The sequence below is a fragment of the Ornithorhynchus anatinus genome, chromosome X1, assembly GCF_004115215.2.
Source record: "Ornithorhynchus anatinus isolate Pmale09 chromosome X1, mOrnAna1.pri.v4, whole genome shotgun sequence".
NCBI lineage: Eukaryota > Metazoa > Chordata > Mammalia > Monotremata > Ornithorhynchidae > Ornithorhynchus > Ornithorhynchus anatinus.
The window spans coordinates 116,690,810-116,712,659 of record NC_041749.1 but is presented as its reverse complement, the minus strand read 5'-3'; the positions used below and the strand labels follow the sequence as shown (position 1 = coordinate 116,712,659).

At 55.0% G+C, this 21,850-nt stretch overlaps 1 protein-coding gene across 1 annotated transcript; it reads right to left on the bottom strand.

The window, feature by feature from the left end:
• Nucleotides 1-1,510: 1,510 nt before the first annotated feature.
• On the bottom strand, nucleotides 1,511-12,892 carry CDC34 (cell division cycle 34, ubiqiutin conjugating enzyme). Its single transcript, XM_007657706.4, has 5 exons — nucleotides 12,490-12,892; nucleotides 8,070-8,156; nucleotides 7,477-7,574; nucleotides 6,822-6,956; nucleotides 1,511-1,936 (listed from the first exon to the last, which is right to left on the bottom strand). Exons 1-5 carry the CDS (start codon nucleotides 12,664-12,666, stop codon nucleotides 1,723-1,725), a joined length of 711 nt encoding a protein of 236 aa, XP_007655896.1. The 5' UTR covers nucleotides 12,667-12,892; the 3' UTR covers nucleotides 1,511-1,722.
• Between the last annotated feature and the right edge of the window lie 8,958 nt (nucleotides 12,893-21,850).

Genomic DNA, 21,850 nt, shown 5'->3' with positions numbered 1-21,850 from the left:
TCTTCCTTTCTGACAATTACTCTCCCTCCCTTCAAAGTCTTATTGGAGGCACATCTCCTCCACGAGGCCTTCCCTAAGCCCTCTTTTCCTTTTCTTCCTCTCCCTTGACACCCCGCCTTGCTCCCTTTAATGATAATAATAATAATGTTGGTATTTGTTAAGCGCTTACTGTGTGCAGAGCACTGTTCTAAGCGCTGGGGTGGACACAGGGTAATCAGATTGTCCCACATGAGGCTCACAGTCTTCATCCCCATTTTACAGATGAGGGAACTGAGGCACAGAGAAGTGAAGTGACTTGCCCACAGTCACACAGCTGACAAGTGGTGGAGCTGGGATTCGAACCCCTGACCTCTGACTCCCAAGCCCGTGCTCTTTCCACCGAGCCACGCTGTTTTACTCAGCCCCCCCCCGCCCCCCAGCCCCACGGCACTTACGTACATATCCGTAGACTTTATCTATATTAATGTCCGTCTCCCCCTCTAGACGGTAAGCTCTTCAGGTGCCGGGGACGCGCCCGCTGTACCGTTATATCGTCCTCTCCCAGACGCCCGGTACAGCGTTCTGCACGCAGTAAGCACTCGGGACAAAACCGATCGATCTCCCGGGGAGGAGTACGGCCCGGGCCCGACGAAGGGGATGCCGGGGCTTCATCTCCCGCGGACTCCTCCCGGGGCCGGCCGGGCCGGTCCGACTTGCTCGCCCCCAGCGCCGGGGCCCTGCGCTCTCTCGCCCAAGAGGCGAGGGTGATGACTAGCCACACCCCAATCTCAAAGTCGAATTTTATTCAATCTCTCCAAACAAACAGAAAAGAGATGACAAAATTCTCCCCGCCCACCCTCGCCTTCCCACTAGAATTTTTTTAAAATCCCCCTCCACCAAGCTCAACAGCACAGCTGTGATGTCCCGCCCCGCAAATCCCCCTCCCGACAGGCTCGCCTGCCGCCCCTGAGCGCAGAGAATACCGTAGGGCAAGGCCAGCGGCGGGGAAACCGAGCGGGGACAGGCGGGCCGCCTCCCCAAGGCGCACGGGTCCCCTCTACTGGCCAGCCCCGGTGCCGCACAGACACACCAAAGAGCTGGAGAAAGCCAGAAAGCGAGGCCGCGGGGCCGCGGGGCCGGCGAGGAGGGAAGTCGGATCGCAGTTTCGGCCGGAGTCCCCTTCTCCCCGGGCACGCCGGCCACTCCCGGGTGGCAGCGACCTGGCCAGAGGCGGGCGAGCGTGCGCGCCCCCATCTGCCTCTCCCCAGCCCCCCTCCAAGCGCTCCCGATTCGCCCGCGACTCCCTGCCCCCCACTCCCGCAAGCGACCTAGACCTACCCCAACGGCCCGCCTCTCCCCTTCGCCGAGGGTGACGAGACCGCTTGGGAGGTCGGCGGCGGTGAGGAGACGGAGACACGGAGGGGGAAAAAACGTCCCAGAAGCTACCAGGCCCAAAGTCCGGGTAGTCTCATCCTCCCCCTAGCACTCGATACGTTCCCCTGCGGGTCAGAAAACAAGGTAGCGAGACAGGTCATGGCTGCTTTTCTTCAATGCGCAGAAAAATGAGGACAACGAGAAACCTAAATCTCCCGTGAGGTAGAGGGCCCATTGGTGGGAGGTGGAGGGGTGGGGGTGGGGGAGGCCGATGGATCGTCAGAAATTTCAAACTGATGTCAGGTTCCTAGTCTGAGGTAACATTCTGTGAGTTAGTATCTCCCACGGTGGGGAGGGTGGGGAGAGCTGTCAAGACTCCTCGTTGCCAGAATCATCGCCGTCTTCCCCAAAGCAGCTGCCGGCTTCCTCTTCCACGGCATCGTCCTCGTAATAGTCATCGTAGAAGAGATCGGAGCCTTCGTCCGAGCCCGGAACCTTGGTCTTAACACAGTACTCCGCCAGGGTGGTTGGCACTTTCACCCCGTCACGGTCGGCATCTTCCTTGGTTTCCAGGACTTGCTTCCTGGCGCGGCGGTGGCGGAGAGATAAAGGACAGGTTAGGAGAGCGGGGACGGAAGCTGGGACGGGGTCCCGGTCTGGCTGCCCTGTCTTGCCTTCAACGAGAGAGGATGCCCTTTCCTCAGAAATGACTAAATTCTATCTAAATCACAACTGCGGCTTAGAGAAGCAGCAGCACGGCCCGGTGGAAAAAGCACAGGGCTGAGAGGCCAGACACCTGGGTTCTCATCCCGTCTCCGCCCCCGGCCTGCTGGGTCACCTGAGATGAGTTGTTCATCCTCCCTGGGCCTCAGTTTTCTCATCTTGTCAAATGGGGATTCAATCCCCGTTCTCCCTCCCCTCTAGGTTGTGAGTCCCATGTGTGGGGCAGGGAGTGTGTCCACCCTGATTGAATTGTGACTGCCCCAGTGCTCGGAGGAGCGCCTGGCACCTAGTAAGCGTTCACCATCCATCCACGGTACTTGAGCCCTTACTGTTTGCCAAGCACCGTTCTACGAGCTTGGGAGAGAACCATACAGTACAGTTGATAGATACGATCCCTGCCTACAACACGGAGCTGACTATCTAGAGAGGGAAGACAATGAAATAAATGACTGACAGGGGAAATGGAAGAGAATCGGGGACACGCACACTGTGGTGGGGCAAGTATCAAGTGCTTGAGGGGGACGGAACCAAGTGCATAGGCGATGCAGAAGGGAGGGCCAGTGGGAGAGATGAGGGCCTAATCAAATGCCACAATTATTATTTTTCTCTCTCAAGTCCACGTTGTACCCCAAGGCAGGCAGTACCCCCGCCTTCCTTCATGTCCCTCCCTCCCCCTTCCCCTTGGACGGGGACGGCTTCGATATGGAGGGGCTTCGTTAGGTAAAAGACCTCCAACGTCCACCTCCCCCCTTCTCTAACGCTTCCTGGTTGTTCAGACTCCTTCAACTCTGCCCTTCCCATCCTGAACACTTCTGAAATTCCACCTGCAACTCGTTGCCATGGTCGACCCTCAGTGCTAATGCTCATGCCAAGGAACATTCCGCATAACTACTGGATTCATTTGGGCCCTTCTCCTGCTGGGATATCCACTGAATGTTTAGCCTCCGGGCGTGTATGCATACAATATACCTTCTTGCTTCCCCTCCCCCCTCCTGCCGAGGGCAGGAGCTGGGTCTTACTTCTCTTGCACTCACCCACACAACTAGTATTCATTCAATAGTATTTATTGAGCGCTTACTATGTGCAGAGCACTGTACTAAGCGCTTGGGATGAACAAGTCGGCAACAGATAGAGACAGTCCCTGCCGTTTGACGGGCTTACAGTCTGATCGGGGGAGACGGACAGACAAGAACAATGGCACTAAACAGCGTCAAGGGGAAGAACATCTCGTAAAAACAATGGCAACTAAATAGAATCAAGGCGATGTACAATTCATTAACAAAGTACCCGCTCTGCCTACAGTAGGTGCTCAATAAATACTGAGTGAAGTGCTCTCTCCCTAGGACAGCTGTCACCAATCCCTGGTTTGCCCCCAATTCTAGCTGGCGTGGCCAGGACCTTGATGCCCACTCCTAGAGTGGTAATAATAGTGTCATCTGTTAAGCACTTACTACACGCCAAGCACCGTACCAAGCGCGAGGAAGACACAAGATCACACAGTCGGACACAGTTCCTGCCCCACGTGGGCTCGCGGTTTAAGGGGGAGGGAGAACGGAAATCGAATCCCCACTTGACAGATGAGGAAACTGAGACCCAAAGAAGCGAAGGGACAGGCCCAAGGTCATAATAATAATAATGTTGGTATTTGTTAAGCGCTTACTATGTGCAGAGCACTGTTCTAAGCGCTGGGGTACATACAAGGTAATCAGGTTGTCTCACATGAGGGTCACCGTCTTAATGCCCATTTTCCATGTGAGGTAACTGAGGCACAGAGAAGTTAAGTGACTTGCCCACAGTCACACAGCTTACAGGTGGTGGATCCGGGATTCGAACCCATGACCTCTGGCTCCCAAGCCCGGGCTCTTTCCATTGAGCCACGCTGCTTTTACAGAGCCGGGATTAGAACCTGTGTCCTCCGAGTCTCAGGCCCATCCTCTTTCCACTGGGCCCCGCTGTACTGCCTTTTCCCGTTTGGCACACTATCCCTCCCCCCCAACACGTGCAGGCTTCACTTGATGGCTAATTGCCTGCTCTAGGGTAGCAAGGCCTCTCCGGGGGTGTCAAAGAAGCCCCCCTTCCCTCTCCTGACACTTCCTGGTTTGAATCCCTGGCATGGAAGGTTGGCGCACTGGCCTGGGAAGAAAAAACCTTGTAGGTTCTCCACTCAGTGTCCCTTTTACAGAGAGCAATAGAGCCAGGCAGAAATGTCCTCATCTTAGACCCAAGGTGCTTGGGAGAGCGTACCTGCTCGAGTGGACAGTGTTCTCAAACTGCCGGGGCGGGAAGTCTTCCCGTCCACGCACCTCCCAGGCCGCTTCACCCACACATCTCCAAACTGGCTCTTGGAACCGACAAGATCGATTCGTCTCTTTCAGTGACTCAGCCGTAGAAAACACTGGTTCGACAGGAACACTTAGCCCTGACCTGGTCCTCAAACCCTTCGCCTCTAATGCCAACCCAGCTCAGCGAAGCGGCGAGGCCTAGTGGAAGGAGTCCAGGCCGGAGAGTCAGGGAACCTGGGTTCTAAGCCCAGCTCCGCCCCTGGCCTGCCATGTGACCTTGGGAGAACTTCTCTATTAGCCTCAATTTCTTCACTTGTAAATGCCGCTTCAGCCCGTTCTCCCTTCCCCTTAGGCTGGGAGCCCCATCATGGAGCAGGGACTGTGCCTGACCTAATGACGTTTTATCTACCCACCCAGTGCTTGGCAATTAGATTGTAAGCTCCTTGAGGGCAGAGAGCAGGGAATCTACCGATTCTATTCTACTGGACTCTCTCACATGCTTAGTACAGAGCCCTGCACACTCCAAGTGCTCCATAAATACCGGTGATTGACAGTACACACTTAAATACCACAATTATTATTATTATTGTGACCTGAGGTGGGTTATTGTCTCAACCTTTCAGGACCCTTTTCCCCATCTAATCGCTCAGAGACGAGCCCCAGCTCCAGCTTCTATCTGCTGGGGAAACAGGGCTATTGGGCAGCAGTTTACCACACTTTTTTAAATTAAAAGAAAAAAAATTTTAAATGGTATTTGTTAAGCACTTACTATGTACCAGGCCCTGAACTAAGTGCTGGGGCAGATGCAGAATCATCAGGTTGGACACAGTCCATGTCCCCACACAGGGCTCACAGGCTTATTCCCCATTTTTCAGATGAGGTAATGGAGACAGAGTGAAGTGACTTGCCCTAGGTCACACAGCAGACAAGTGGTGGAGCCAGAATTAGAACTCAGGTCTTCTGATTACCAGGCCCATGCTCTTTCCACAGGGCCATACTGCTTCTCACACCTGGCAGAAGTCTGCCTCACCTCAGTCTGCCAAGGTGAAAACTCGGTTTCCCTTTTATGTCACGTAAATCTCCTGGTTTTTTTTAGATCCAAAGAACGGAAAGGAGACCAGAACTTACAGCCCCAAAGGGAATAAAGATTTCTCTTCTTTATTAATAGGGGCCCCTCCCGCTCTTGAGCCACTGAGAAAGAATGGTCATTCCCATGGGGCTCAGGGCACGGCTGCCTGTCGGACTGGCTCAGAAGGCTCCAGTCATCTGAGTCACTGCTCAGGCAGCGGAGTGATTCGGGCCCATGAGACAGGTGAAGGACCCACGAATCAAGTGGAAACCAGCACCTCCTTCGTGGTGGCCGACATAATACGGTGGTACGTGTTAAGTGCTCGTTACATGTCAAGCACTGCACTAGATGCGGGGGAAGATACAAGAGTCGCTGTCCCGCGAGGGGCTCAAAGTCTAAGGGAATAAGAACAACGGTCCTTGTTAAGTGCTTACTATGAACCAAGCACTGTGAGCCCCACGTGGGGCCACCTGATAGGACAACCTGATAACCTTGTACCTATCCCAGCGCTTAGAACAGCGCTTGGCACCCAGTAAACGCTTAACAAATAGCATTATTATTATCATTATTAATCGACAGCGTGGCATAGTGGAAAAAGCCCGGGCTTGGGAATCAGAGGTCGTGGGTTCTAACCCCGCCTCCGCCACTTGTCAGTTGTGTGACTTTGGGCAAGTCACTTCACTTCACTGTGCCTCAGTTCCCTCATCTGGAAAATGGGGATTAGGACTGTGAGCCCCGCCTGGGACAACCCGAACACCTCGTGTCTACCCTAACACTTGGCATAGTGCCTGGCACATAGTAAGCGCTTAACACATACCATTATTATTCTAGACTGTGAGCACACTGTTGGGTAGCGATTGTCTCTATTTGTTGCTGAATTGTACTTTCCAAGCGATTAGTACAGTGCTCGGCGTACGGTAAGCGCTCAATAAATACGACTGAATGAAGATCACCAATTATATCTATCGACCATATTTATTGAGCACGGTGGGCAGAGCACTGTACTAAGCTCACGGGAGAGTACAATATAACAGAGTTGGTAGACACGTTCCCTGTCCACAGGTCAGACCCAGGCCCATTGACTGTCAGGAAATGGGGGGCGGTGTCAATCCGCGAGGCTGTACGGAGTGGCCCCCGAAGGGCTAGGTGCTTGGAGAGTCAAGTTGAAGACTGGATTCAGGCCCCCAGCCTTGGGGGCTCTCACGCTTTGGGAGTCGGGAGGCCTGTTCCAATTGAGCCCTGCGTACTCCATCTTGCCCCCATTTGAAGTGGGCCGCGTGCTCAGGCCCAAATTGCTCCTTTCATTCATTTGAAGGTATTTACTGAGCACCTAGAAGCTTCCCACTTCCCCTCCAACCCCCACCACTACACACGGTCAACTCTCTCTCTCTCACCGGATGATGTCGACATACTCTCGGTCTTTCCCTTTACTTTCCTTCCACTTCCTGTACATCACCGAGGCGTCCACATTGGCTGGTGAGAATGTGTTTGGCTCACTGAGTAGAGAGATCACGCTTAAGAGGATGGTCCTGCCCAGAGAGGGAGGCAAGAGATGAGAAGACCATTAAGCTGTCCAGTCGCGAAGACGCGGGGGAGTGGCGGGGGAAGTGGGGTGGGGGGGGGAAGAAGAGGGAGAAACACTTTCACCCCCGACTGGAGACTTGAGATGTAGAGGACGGAGTATCGGGTGGGAATGAGCTTTGGGTTTTGGAATCGATCAACGGCACTTGTGGAGCGCTTACAAACAGCGGGCAGAGCTACTGTACTGAACGCCCGGGAGAGCGCAATTCAATAAGCTGGGCCGAGACGGCGGCCTAGTCGGAGGACGGACGCTCAGCCCGGCGGAACCCGCTGAGCGGGTCGCGTTCGGCGTGCCGAGTCCCAGGCCCCACCGGCCCAACCGAAAAGCCCGCCGGACGCTTCAACTGCAGTCCACTCGGGGAGGGGACAGGCCCCCCGGGCCTCAAGGGCCAGCTCGAGGTCGGAGGCGCCTCCGACGCCCTCGGGGTTATTTCCGACAGGGAGCCAAGGCAGCGAGATCCCACTCACCTGACGTTCTGGGTGGGATTCCATCTCTCGGAGGGGAGCTCCCCGCTCTGGGGATCATCTACTGGAGGGTGGAGGATTGAGATACAAACGTCTCCACTCTGAGCACATACAAAGACGGGGGCGAGAGAGAGAAGGGAGGGAGAGTTTACTACACCCGGGCCTGCTCCCGGGACCGGATCTTCCTGCCGCCCGGTTGCCCCGAATCACGAACCCGGGATGCCCACCTGGGCCGGTGCTACCGAGCTGAGTCGGAACCCGGCAGGAGGCAAGGGGGCCAGGGGCCAGAGAGTGGACCACGACGGGCAGGAGTTTGGAAACGAAGCAAAGGTCCCAAATTCCACCACCTCCTTCCCGGGGCTCTAGATCCAGCTTCGGGGCTGAAACCAAACCGCCCGGTCCTGGGGCTAGCCCGGCCTCGATGAATCCCAACACAAAGCCTTCTAGGGTCAATCCTGGGGTGTTTTCACCTCAGAGCCTGGGACGAGGTTGGGAGACAGAACGCCTCTCCACACGACTCCCACCGCTCAGGGACCGGGAGGCCCCCAGAGATCTCAGAGACCGCTCAAGAGCAGCGGGGACCCTCCAGAATATACCTCGTAGATGTTAGGGTGCCACATTTTCGTCAGGAAGCGGAAGGCCGGAGGGGAGTAAGGATAATCGACAGGAAACTTGAGGCGGGCCTGCAGACGGAAACAAACCAGGCGGGGAGGAGTTAGGGAATCAGGTGTCTCTCTCCTCCCTCTCCCGGGCTTGTCCTCTCTCCTACTACCGGAGTTACACTCTGAGAAGGGCCAGTGTCAATCTAAGGGAAGGAGTGTGGCCTCCTGGAAAGAGCAAGGGTCTGGGAGTCGCAGAACCTGGATTCTAATCCTCCAGCTCTGCCCCTGGGCGTGTCACTTCACTTCTTTGTGCCTTAGTTTCCTCAGCTTTAAAATGAGGATTCAATCCCTTGTCGTCCTCCCAGTTAGATTGGGAGCCCCCTCGTAGGACAGGGTCCGACCCGATGATCTTTTATCTACCCGAGAGGTTGGCACATAGTAAGTGGCTAAAGTATCATCGTTATTAAGTCTCTTGGAGCGAGTTCGACCCACTTCCTCTCACCCCTCAGTAGGTTTTATGCCACCCAGTGGAGTCTCAAGCGTTCGCCTGTTTGCCTCCCCGGAACAGAATGAGAGCCGAGAATTCTGGTCTGGCCTAGAGGAGGCCGACAGAAAGAAGGGGAGGGAGGGAGCCGCGAGCGGCATGCTTTCCTCCTGGGCTCGGTTGTGTTCGGGGTGTCTGCTCCCACCCATCCCGCTTGGCGAGCCCACCTGAGGGGACAGACCCTGGAAAGGGTGTCCTCTGGCAGACCACCTGCTGCTTGCTGAGCCTTTAGTTTGGACACGAGCTTCCCACCCTCTACACTTTCTGCCGGAGGGCATGCTTCCGGGGGGAACGGGCTCAGGGAGTTCAGAAAGCTCAGAGGAACTTTCCTCTGCTGGCTCTGCCCTAACTTGCTCCCCTTCCCCACCCCACCCCCTACCCCATTGTGACCAGGCTATGTTGACTTCCTGGTCTGCGTACCAGCCGCGCAGGTAAACAGAGGAAGCCCAACCCAGTTGTTTTTGTTTATCTAGGCCCTGATCCCGGCTAAATTTCCAGGCCCTGAATTCTGGCTACCTGGAATTCCAGACCCCAAATCTGACTGCTTGGAATTTCTAGGCTGCAACCCATCCCAGACAGCTTCTCATCCCGTTGTTGGGACAGGACAGCCAATCCCCCTCCAAGGGGAAGGATGACCAGAGGAAACAATCACTCTGGTCCCCCTCGATGCTTCCCCTAGTGCTGGGGCCCGTCTGGAGGCCGGGGGGTGGGGTGGGGGGGATGATTCCAACGGCCTCCCTTCTGGCTCTGGGATTTGAGGAGCCCCTCCCAGATGGCGCGGCCGCTGGCTGAAGGTCACGCGGGGCCTCGGTATCCGGGCCAGGTCGGGACGATGGACTCCCTGCCTCCCGGCACTCCACCCAGGCCGCTCTTGGGCCTAGAACGGATGCCCCTACCGCCAGGTACAAGGCCCTTGCGGGGGGGAAATGGTGCACCGAGGGTGCTTAAGGGGCAGCACCTCTATGGAGGAAGGCAACCGTGGAGGTGGAACAGTGGCAGGTTATCTCCAGGCCGTTCCCATTCCGCTGACCCAGAATCAAGTTACTGCCAAGCCCTAACTGTGGATAGAGACCATGCCGACCCCTTGCGTGAGAGGAGGGAGGAAGGGTGAAGGAGAGAAACAGATAGAGAGAGAAAGATACAAGCTGTTGGATTCAAAGCCTCACTGACTGATTCTAGCATGACCATCCACCACCCAGGGCTTTGCCTTCCTGCTGTTCATGGGGCTCAGGGAGAAAGAGCTTAAAATGTTAGAGACGAGAGACCACCAAAAGAGATGCCGATAAGCCTCTTCTTGGAGGACCTGGGAAGAGTCCTCAGGTGGAATTCCAGGGTGTCCCTGGGAACAGATGCAGGACCCCAGCAGGCGGCTACTCCCGAGCAGACAAGAGCGTCTGGGGGAAGCAGCCCTAGAGAACTGTTTACCTGGGTTTCCGGGCTGGTCCTCATCCAAAAGGAGAAGCCTCCCCAGCCCCTTCAACCACAGGGCCTCCCCAATTTAGCAACAGCCCCGACACGACCACCATTCACTAAGGTAACTCCAACTCGTGCTTCTGGTGCTCCCGCAATTCCACCCTCCACAACACAGGCCCACGGGGGACCAGCCGTTCCGAGATGAAAGCACAGAAATGTAGAGCCAGCCAGCTGCCCAGCCAGCAGGCTCAGAGCCTTCGCCCCCCTCTTCCCCCATCCCCACACCACCTCCAGAGAGTCCAAATGAACTGAAGTGGCTTTCCCTGGCGGGCCGCCGGCTCCTTTGCGTCCCATGCCGCCCTCCTGAGCCCTTTCTGCAGAGGGGAGGGCGATGAGGCGCTACGCTTCTAGGCCTCCTTCTCCTCCTCAACCCTGGTTTATCCATTTGCTCCCGTGACCCAAAAGGGACGAACCTAAAACCCAGCTTAAAGTCAAACCCTGAAAGGGAAACGCCCTTACAGAGAGCCCCACGCTAACCTCCGATCGGGGAAAAAGCTCCCCGGTTCTTGGCGGGGGAGGCCTACGGGGTCCTCTGGACGGGGATCACAGAGAAGCGGCGTGGGCTAGTGGAAAGAGCCCGGGCCTGGGAGTCAGAGGACCTGGGTTCTAATCCTGGCTCCGGCACCTGTCTGCTGTGTGACGTCAGACAAGTCCTTTCACTTCTCCTGTTCCTCAGTGACCTCCTTTGTAAAATGGGGATTAAGACTGTGAGCCCCATATGGGACATGGCCTGTGACCAACCTGACTGACTTGTATCTATCCCAGTGCTTAGTACAGTACCTGGCATATGGAAAGCACTTAAATACCATTAAAAAAAATACGTCTCCTTTGGGAGGGGAAAAAGGAACCGGTGCTGCCCATTCCAACCATTTGGAGTTGCCATATGGGTTTCCCTTCCATTTCCAGAGATCAGAAGCTGAAGGAGTCACCTTATACCCAAGAAGCTGGCACTCTGGGCTCAAGTCTGGTGAGACTGTTCATTCACTGAGCGGGGGAGGAGAAAAGGAAGTCGGCTCAGGGGTGTCAGGAGGAACTCCCCCCCCCCCCCCCCCCGCCCCCCAACACAAACACACACACACACACTCTCTCTCTCTCCCCCCTCCCCTCCCCCAATCTCACTAAGGCCAGCAAGTCCAGACAAAGCAAAGGAAGAAGAGATAGGAGCCAGCCTGTGAGAAATGCAGTCCTGCAGTCTGTCTTCAAACCCTGTGATGAGGCAACAGGTCTGTCCAATTCCTGCCAGGGAACCAGATCTACACAGGCCAAGTGAAGGCTTTGATCCGATTTCCCTGGAGGGGGCTACTCTACAACTATCCTGCGGGGCAGATAAGATAATGGCCAACCCATCAACCGATCATATTTATTGAGCACTTACTGTGTGCAGAGCACTGTACTAAGTTCTGAGGATTTCCAACTCCCCACCCCCGAGCCTGAACTGCTGCCACTTTTCAAAGAGGACCCAGGGGGACCTCTTAGAATGGAAGAGGAGGAGGAGGGAAATCAATGCTAACCTGCCCCCAGCAAGTAGCAATCGGTCTGTGGTATGTGTCGAGTGCTTACGGTGAGCAGAGCCCCGGACTTAGTTTGGGAGACACCAATAGCCTATGTAGACACGATTTCTGCCCTCAAGGAGTTTACAACCTAGGGAGTTGATGCTCTCTAAGAGTCACTCCCTGGCTTGTCTCTCTCAGTTTTTGTTGGGAAGCTCTTAACCGCCCTGACCCTGAGCCAAATGGACTCACAGCCTGTCATCCCAACCACTCCCAACCCCAGCGCCTTTAGCCCACCCCTGTAATACCTCGGGTCAGGAGAGCGGCAGGACCCCCTACTCCCTCCCCACTTATGCCCGAGGTGCCCCCCCCCAACAATAAACTACTCCACCGATTTCTCTAAGACCCCCATGAGGGTTTGGAGAGCCGCATCCGATCCTTTGTCTCCTCTGGGAACGAGGTGGAAGAGAAGGGAAGGGGGGCCGGAGGCGGGAGGGGGACGGGGGAGGGAACGGGACACGTTGGCCCAGGCCTCCCCTGGCCCTGGGGAAGAAGGAAGGTGAGGGGGCGTTCTGAGATTAAAAAAGGGAGTCACGGAAACTCCGGTCTAGGGAGCCACAAATAGAGAGAGGATCCGTCCGGACCCCAAGGAAGGGAAGGAGACCTGAAAGGTCCCGTGGCGCCGGGGTCGGCCGGGAAACGTCCCAGGCCCGAACCAGGCAGGAGGGCCCCAGGAAGGTAGGGGGAAGAGGGAAGCCGGGAATCGGCCTCTTGGGCCACAATGCGGGGACCCAATTCGGGGTGCGGGGAGGCGGGAAGAGTGACCCGGGAGGGGGGGAGGGAGGGAGAGAGGGAACGGGGGATCTCCCAAAGCGGTGGGAGAGGAGACCCCCTCCCCTCTCCTCACCTTAAAGTAGCCACCCTCATAGTAGGTGTTAGGGGGTCCGAAGATGGCCACTTCCCAGTTGTACAGATCGTCCTCATCGGCCAGAGTCACCCGGAAACCCTCTACCGGCTCCTCCTGCAGTTCTTTGAGTTCCATGAGCAGCGCCTTCTGCGAGCTGGGCACTAACGGCCGGGCCATGGCGACGAAGCGGAGCCGAAGATGGAAACGGGGGAGCGAACGGGGGGACGAGGCGGTTCCGATCTTAAGCGACGGGCCGTGGTACGCCCGGGGGAGAGGGGAGCGGAGGGAACCGTCGCCGAGCCCCGGCCCCAGATGGAAACGACCACGGCCGCCCTCCGCTCTCCGGCGCTCCGCTCCTACTGGCTCGCCTCCCCCGCCGGGCAGCGCTCTTCTCCCGGCCGGCCGGCCCCGCCCCGCTCCGCCTCGCCCCGCCCCTCGGTGGCCGCCCGCGCGAGGCCCGCCGGGAATCGGAGTTCGGCCGTTCGTCGGCCACCGGCCCGCGCGGGGCACGCCGGGAATTGGAGTTCGGCCGCTCCTCGGCCGCCCGCGCGGGGCCCGCCGGGAATTGGAGTCAGTCTGGCGTTCGCCCCTCCCTCCCGCGCGGGGCAGGCTGGGGATTGGAGGTCGCCCGCCGCCGCCGTCCCCTCGGCCTCCCGCCTGGTTCTTTCTTCGCCCGGTCTCTCCTCATCCATCGTCGAGGTCGGCGATGGCAAAGGGAGGAAGGAGGCCGAGGGCTCCTCCGCGACGGCCGCTTCTGGGGAGGCGGGGCTGGTTGTGACGGTTACCTTGCCCCACCCATCGGCGTCATCAATAGGGGCGAAGGACCGGGGGCCCTGCGGCCGTGGCTGCGACGTCCTCAGCGATGATGGTGTTTAGTAGACGCCTGCCGCGTGCCCAACACGGGGGGAGGGAGGAGGTGATGAGATCAGTCACCGGCCCACGTGGGACTCCAAGTCTAATGATAATTAGGGTACTTGGGAAGTCCTTCCTGTGTGTCAGGCGCGGTTGTCAATTAATGGGAGTTAATAATAACGATGGCATTTGGTAGGCGCTTACTACGTGCCAAGCGCCGGGGGGATGCAAGGGGATCAGGTTGTCCCACGTGGGGCTCCCAGTCTTCATCCCCATTTGACAGATGAGGGAACCGAGGCACCGAGAATAATAGTGACAGTATTGATGTTGGTATTAAGCGCTCACTATGTGCGGAGCACTGGTCTGAGCGCTGGGGTGGATGCAGGGGAATCGGGTCGCCCCACGTGAGGCTCCCAGTCTTCATCCCCATTTTACAGAGGAGGTCACTGAGGCACAGAGAAGTTAAGTGACTCGCCCAGAGTGACCCAACCGACAAGTGGCGGATCCGGGATTCGAACCCATGAGCTCTGACTCCCAAGCCCGGGTTCTTTCCACTGAGCCACGCTGCTTCCCGTGGTTAACCGGGTCGGGGACACAGCCTCTCCCACCTGGGGCTCAGAGTCTAAGTTTGAGGGAGTAGGATTTAATCCCCCTTTTACGGACGAGGAACCCGAGACGCGGCGAAGCGACGTGACTCACCCGAGGTCGCGCAGCAGATACGTGGCAGATCCGGGATCGGGACCCAGCTGCTCTGACTCTCGGGTCCCTGCTCCTTCCACTGGGCCACACTGCTTCCCTGAAGTCTAAGAGACTAGTGGATAGAGCGCGGGACTAGGAGTCAGAAGGACCTGGGTTTTAATCCCAGCTCTGCCACTTGTCTGCTCTATGACCTTGGGTAAGACACTTAAATTCTCTGTGTCTCCGTTACCTTATCTGTAAAGTGGGGATTAAGATTGTGAGCGGGACACGGACTGTGTCCGAACTGATTAGCTCGTATCTACCCCAGCGCTCAGTACAGGGTCTGGCACGTATCTTAACAAATACCATACAAAAAAAGAGGGAAGGAGAACAGGCATTTTATCGCCGTCTTACCGCTCAATCGATGAATGGCATTTATTAAGTGCTTACTGTGTGCAGCGCGCTGTGCTTCGATGGGAGAGTACAGTACAACAGAGTTGGTAGACGTGCACCCTGCTCACAAGAGGATTACAGTCTACAGGAGGAGACAGAATTAGAGAAAGAGGAGCCGGGAGCATTTAGGGAGTAAAAGTGCTGTGGGCGTGCAGACCCTAGGCAGAGCAGAAGGTAGGGAGAATAGGGTAGGGAGGTGAAAATTTAGTCCGCATCAAACAGAAACTCCTCACCATCGGCTTTAAAGCCCTCAATCAGCACCCCCCCTCCTACCTTACCTCACCGATCTCATAGTAAAGCCCAGTCTGCACACTGCGTTCCTCTAGCGTCAGCTTGCTCACTGTACTCGGATCTCGCTGCCAATCCAGCGCTTAGTACAGTGCCTCGCACATAGTAAGCACTCAACAAAGACCATAATTATTACCAACCCCTTTCCTGCATCCTTCCCCTAGCCTGGAACTTCCTTCCGCTCCATGTACGCCCGACCACCACTCTCCCTACCCGCAAAACTCTATTTAGGTCACATCTCCAAAAGGCCTTCCCCAATTAAGCTCTCTTCCCCGACTCCCTCTCCCTTCTGTGTTGCCGATACGCTTGTGTCGGTATCCTTTGGGTATTTGATATTCACCCCACCCTCAACCCCACAGCGATTGTGTACATGTCTGCAATTTATAGGTAGTAATTATAATTTAGATATATGCATAATGTCTGTCTTTCCTTCTGGACTGTAAGCTCCATAGGGGCAGGGAACATATCTACCTACTCTGTTGTATTTTACTCTACTCTGCTGTGCTTAGTACAGTGCCGTGCACTTGGTAAGCACGCAATGAATGCCATTGATTGATTTATTGATTAGAAGGCCTCTTAGAGGAGACATGATTTTAGGAAGGCTTTGAAGATGAGAAGAGGGGCGGACTGTCATATATGAAGGGGGAGGAAGTTCTAGGCCTGAGGGAGGATGTGAGCAAAGGGTTGGCGGCAAGATAGACAAGCTCAAGGTTTAGTGAGTAGGTTGGCAGTGTGACCTAGTGGAAGGAGGACAGGCCTGGGAGTCGAGAGACTTGGGTTCTGCTCCTGGCTCTGCCGCTTACCTGCTGTGTGACCTTGAACCAGTCACTTAACTTTACTGCACCTCAATTTCCTCATCTATAAAATGGAGATTCAATACCTGTTCTCCCTCCCTCTAAGACTGAGCTCCACATGGGACAGGGACCGTGTCTGATCTGACTTGCCTTGTACGTACCCAGCGTGGCTCAGTGGAAAGAGCATGGGCTTTGGAGTCAGGGCTCATGAGTTCGAATCCCAGCTCTGCCACTTGTCGGCTGTGTGACTGTGGGCAAGTCACTTAACTTGTCTGTGCCTCAGTTCCCTCATCTGTAAAATGGGGATTAAGACTGTGAGCCCCACGTGGGACAACCTGATTCCCCTATGTCTACCCCAGTGCTTAGAACAGTGCTCGGCACATAGTAAGTGCTTAACAAATACCAACATTATTATTATTACCCCAGCGTTTAACACGGCACTTGACACATAGTAAGCACTTAAAAATACCACCGTTGTTATTATTAGTAACCCAAATATATCAGGATGAGACAAGCAAAGTAAATAATTGACTATAGAATATGACCCCCTGTGTGGTGGAAGGCTTGAGGAGGTGGTTGGGTGGGTTTGTAGGCTTTTCTTCTGGAGGAGGAATGTCTCCTGCAGAGGAGCAGGGTAGAGGAGGCTTGGTGGTGGGGTGGGGAAGTGCCTAGTTGAATTAAGGAATGAAAGAGCAGCATTATACTTTCTGGGAGGACAGTGAGGACCTGGGGACCTGGAGACCACCACCCGGACCCCTCCAACATCTGTCCGAGCTGCCATGTCCATTCCCCCTTCCCTAGACTCCTCTAGACTCTAAGCTTGTTGTGGGCAGGGAACGTGTTTACTAATTTTGTGGTACTCTACACTCCCAAGTGCTTGATCCAGTGCTTCTCACACAGTAAGCACTCAATAAATACCATCCATAGATTTCTTCCCTCCATATTCAGGGTCCTATCTCCGGGCAAACTTGTTTCCCCCTTGGCCTCGGGCTGGTTTGAGGGTTGGGACTCTAGTGCTCCCCACCCACTGTCCTGGGGTGAGAGCCTTTGAAGTGGTTACACCCATCCGGCCCTCCACACTCGGGCCTCTTTTCTGAGGAGATCATCATCGTTGTTGTCGGGCTCTTGGCCTGGAAGGTTTACTCAAGGTTCGTGTGCCCAGGGCCTGAGGCATATCCTGTCAGGACTCCTTTTCCACCCCCGTAAATTCAGAAAATTCCTTGAACATCTCTGCCCATGGTGAAAGCTCCGCCCCTTTCATGACTCTGTCAGCAGGGGATAGGTGAAATGATGGCTCTCATAATACTAATAATAATAGCGGTATTTTGTTAAGTGCTTACTATCTGCCAGGCACTGTACTATGTGCCGGAGTGATACAAGCAAATGGGTTGGACAGAATGCATGTCTCACGTGAAGCTCACTGTCTCAATCCCCATTTTACAGATGAGGTAACTGAAGCCCACATGGGGCTCACAGTCTTAATTCCCATTTTACAGATGAGGGAACTGAGCGGCCATGTCCATTCCTCCTTCCCTAGACTCCTCTAGACCGTAAACTTGTTGTGGGCAGGAAACACCTCGACTAACTCCGTGGTATTGTACTCTCCCAGAGGCTAGGTCACTTATCACCGATTGATTCCTTCCCTCCATATTCAGGGCCCTATCTCCGGGCAAAGAGAAGTGAAGTGACTTGCCCAAGTGACTTGTGCTTAATAAATACTACAATTTTCATTAGAGAAACCAGCCTGGCGGGGCGAGCATGTTGAGCATGTTGACAAAACAATGCTATCTCCCGCTACTGAGGCTCTCTCAGCCGCATCATCCCTCTGAAGGCGGACCAGTGTCGAGCCTGGGGCCCTCTGAGCTCAGTGGGAGCTCCAGAGAAACTGACTGTCTGCGTGGGAAGAGCTGGGGAAGGTGCTGCAGGCAGATAGAGGATTTTTGGAACCCCTCTATGAGATGAATAACATCTTGACTCATTTCCCCAAAGGAGCTTAAAAAGGGTCTCACGAACCTCCTTGGGCGACGGCGAGGGGGCAGTAGTCAGACTCGGGTCTCTCACTTCTTTTTCTTCTTCTTTTCTCCTATTCTTTTTTTTTTTATGGTATTTGTTAAGCGCTTACTATGTGCCACGCAGTATACTAAGTGCTGGAATAGATACAAGCTAATCAGATTGGACACAGTCCATGTCCCACATCGGGCTCCCAGTCACGAGAAGCAGCATGACGTAGTCGATAGAGCATGGGCCTGGAAGTCAGGTCACGGGTTCTAATCCCGGCTCCGCCACTCGTCTCCTGTGTGACCCTGGGTATGTCACTTCACTTCTCAGTGCCTCAGTTGCCTCATCTGTAAAATGGGGATTGAGACTGTGAGCTCCACGTGGGACAGGGACTGTGTCCAACCTGATTTGTTTGTATCCACCCCAGCGCTTAGTACATGCCTGGTACATGGTAAGCGCTTAACAAATACCATTATTATTATTATTATTATTAATCCCCATTTTACAGATGGGATAACTGAGGCACAGAGAAGTTAAGTGATTTGCCCAAGGTCACAGCAGACAAGTAGCAGAGACGGGGTTAGAATCCAGGTCCTTCTGGCTCCCAGGCCTGTGATTTATCCACTAGGCATGCTACTACTTCTTTCATTCATTCAATAGTATTCATTGAGCGTTTAATATGTGCAGAGCACAGTACTAAGCACTTGGAATGTACAATTCGGCAACAGACGGAGACGATCCCTGCCCAATGACGGGCTCACAGTCTAAACGGGGTAGACAACAAAACAAAACAAAACAAGACATCATCAAGATAAATAGAATCAAGGAGATCTACACCTCATTAACAATAGGGTAATAAATAATATATACAAATGAGCACAGTGCGGAGGGGAAGGGGGAAGAGCAGAGGGTGGGGGGGCGGGGAGGGGAGGGAGAGCAGAGGGAAAGGGGGGCTCAGGCTGGGAAGGCCTCCTGGAGGGGGTGAGCTCTCAGTAGGGCTTTGAAGAGGGGCCTTACCTCTGTATCACCCACTGGGACTCCCAATATTTTTATACCCCTGTGGCTCGGGACACGCAGCCTGCCTTCAATTGGGTGGCTTGCATCCCATTTATCAAGGAACAGTGGGAGCAATGTGTGCTCTAACAGTGATGATAACTACAGTGGTATCTTTTCAACAGTGTCTTTTTGCCAGGCACTGTACTAAGTGCTGGGGTAGATACAAGCTAGTCAGGTTGGACACGGTCCCCGCCCCACACAGGGTTCACAGTCTATGCAGGAGGGAGAACAGGGATTTCACCCCCATCTTACAGATGAGGAAACCGAGGCCCAGAGAAACAAAGTGATCTGCTTGTGTCCGATCTGCCCCGGCCCTCAACACGGAGTAAGCGCTTAACAAAGACCACATTGATTATTCTAGCGCCGGGGAGAGATCGATTCCCATGAGACCACGGGTCGTGAAACTAGGTCGTGCTCAATTAAATACCAGGAGCTTTGAGTTCTCAAGCTCCACAAGCCAGGAGTGGAGCGGGGGAGGGTTACGGGTTATCCAGAACCAGAAGCACTTGACCTTCCCACACCTCCACAGATACCGTCTCTCTTCCCAAAGTTGGGGCTGAGGTAGGTTTTAGGCCCATTGCCATGTAACTCCGAGTCCTTGTGAAACGAATGGCTAAATCTATTTTTTGACTGTGGATGCCTCTGCCGCAGCTCTCGGGAAAACGGGGGAGCTCTGGAAACAAATCAGGGTGCTTTGCTGCTTTCCTTGGTAATTATCTGGGTGTGGACGTTCTACCTTGTGGCTTCTTTCCAGCAGATTGGTGAGCCTACCTTCACTCCGCTCCCCCTCACTGAGGCACCTCCCTCCCCTCTTTCTGCTCCTCCTCACTGAGGTACCTACCTTCCCCCAATCTGCTCCCTCTGAGGCACCTGCCTTCCCTCCCTCTGCTCCCCCTCACCGAGGCACCTGCCTTCCTTCCCTCTGCTCCCCCCCATTGAGGCACCTGCCTTCCCTCCCTCTGCTCCCCATCACTGAGGCACCTGCCTTCCTCCCTTTTGCTCCCCCTCACCGAAGCACCTGCCTTCCCCTTTCTGCTTCCCCTCGGAGACACCTGCCTTTCCTCCCTCTGCTGCCCCTCACTGAGACACCCATGGGGGCCACAGATTCCAGTGATCCACGGCCATCTTGCCATCACCCAGATGCCTCCCCAAACCACCTTCCCAGCTGCCCAACCCCCTTCCCTCATTATTATTTTTATTTTTGTGATATTTACTAAGGGCTTATTATGTGTCAAGCGCTGTTCTAAGCTGGATACAAGAGAATCGGGTTGGACACAGTCCCTGTCCCACATGGGACTCACAGTCTAAGGAGGAAGGAGAACAGGTATCGAAGCCCCATTTTACACATGAGGAAACTGAGGCCCAGAGGAATTAAGTGACTTGCCCGAGGTCACACAACAGGCAGGTGGCAGAGCTGAGATTAGCGCACAGGTCCTCTAACTCCCAGGGCTGGGCTTTTTCCACTAAGTCATGCCGCTCCCCGTGTATTACTTGTGATTTTGATTTATTGGGGCCATTATCTTTGTTTGGACAATTGACTATTACCTAGCGCATCTGGAGAACTCAGAACAAGCTCCTACCCTCCTGTGACTGTCATGTTAACAATGCCTTCTATTTATATAACCGATTTCTCCCGAGGAGCAAAATATGCCGTACAGATACCATCTCACTCATCTTCACCACTTCCACCAGAGACGTTCATCCACTCTTTTACCGAGGGAGGGAGTGAAGCCCAGTGAGAGAAAAAGTTGTCCAAGGTCACAGCCGCATTCCCGAGGAAGCACAGAGAGGGAAGGAGCCTCAGCCAAGGTCGCACGGCACGTCAGAGCCAGGATTACAATCCTGGGGGGTAGTGGGTAGATTCTGGGGGTTCTCCTAGGGGGTGAGACCAGAGAGCCGGCTTAGTCAGTCGGTCTGAACGTTTTGGTGTGTGCAGAGCGCTGTACTAAGCAGTGGGGAGAGTACAATATGACAGGCACATTCCCTGCCCACGAGCTTTCGGTCTGGAAGCGGGGGGCAGAGGAGTCTGCCGGGAAGTTTCAGGACAGAAACCTGTGGCCGGGGGGTGGGGGGTGGGGGGTAGCCCCACCTGTCCCATCCCCAACAAGCCTGGCCCCTGGCGACGGCTGCTTAGTCCAGCGGGGCTGGGCTCAGTAGTTTCCAAGCTCTAGTCCAAGCCCCGGGCCTGACTCAACCGGTTACCCCAGGCAGATCCCTCCACCGCTCTGACCGGTGCCCATAAGGCAATCTTCCCTTCCCCAGTGCGCAGGGGAGAGAGCAGCACTTTACAAAGTCAGCTTTCCAGAAGGCCAGGGCTCCGAATATAAGGGGAGTTGGAAGACAGGACGCCCCGGTCCAGGTTCCAGATTGCCACTGCTCCAGTTCGGGCAAACATGCTGTGATTACTCTATTAGCCTCCTTGCTGACTTCCCTATCTCCTGCGTCTCCCCACTCCAGTCCATACTTCACTCTGCAGCCCGGGTCATTTTTCTACAAAAATGTTCAGTTCGTGTTTTCCCACTCCTCAAGAACCTCCGGGGGTTGCCCATCCACCTCCGCATCAAACAGAAACTCCACATCATTGGCTTTAAAGCAGTCAATCTCCTTGCCCCCTCCCACCTCACCTTGCAACTCTCCTACCACAACCCAGCCCGCACACATCGCTCCATACTACTCGCTTTACCTCGATCTCGTCTATCTCGCCGTCGACCTCTCGCCCGCATCCTGCCTCTGGCCTGGAAAGCCTTCCCTCTTCGTATTCGGCAGTCGATTACTTTCCCCCGGCTTCGATGCTTCACTGAAAGCACATCTCCTCCAAAAGGCCTTCCCTGACTAAGCCTCCCTTTCCTCTTCTCCCACTCCCTTCTGCATCGCCCTGACTTGCTCCTTTTATCCCTCCCCTCTCCCAGCCCGACAGTACTTATGTACACATCTGTGATTTTACTTATATTAATGTCTGTCTCCCTCTCCAGGCCGCAAGCTCTTGGGCAGGGAATGTGTCTGTTCTGTCGCTATATCGTACTCTCCCAAGTGCTCAGTCCAGTGCTCTGCGCACAGTAAGCGCTCTATAAATAATGATCGATTGACTGACTCTGGGCTTCCCTCATGGCCGCAGGTCCCTAACCCGGGCCCCGTACCAACATGTAAGCAGGTCTCGCCCGGCCAGGGCGTGGGGGTTTGGTAAATTACAGTCGGGATGAAAGTCACCCGGGAAGGGAGAAGCGTGATTAACGATGACGCCA

What these genes read in the sequence shown, in the direction of transcription:
- CDC34 (XM_007657706.4), bottom strand. Translation starts at nt 12,666, where the DNA reads ATGGCCCGGCCGTTAGTGCCCAGCTCGCAGAAGGCGCTGCTCATGGAA. An exon ending in ATGAGGGTGGCTACTTTAAG is followed by an intron (nt 8,157 to 12,489) that starts GTGAGGAGAGGG and finishes TTCCGTCTGCAG; the next exon opens with GCCCGCCTCAAGTTTCCTGT. An exon ending in GAGTATGTCGACATCATCCG is followed by an intron (nt 1,937 to 6,821) that starts GTGAGAGAGAGA and finishes CCGCCGCGCCAG; the next exon opens with GAAGCAAGTCCTGGAAACCA.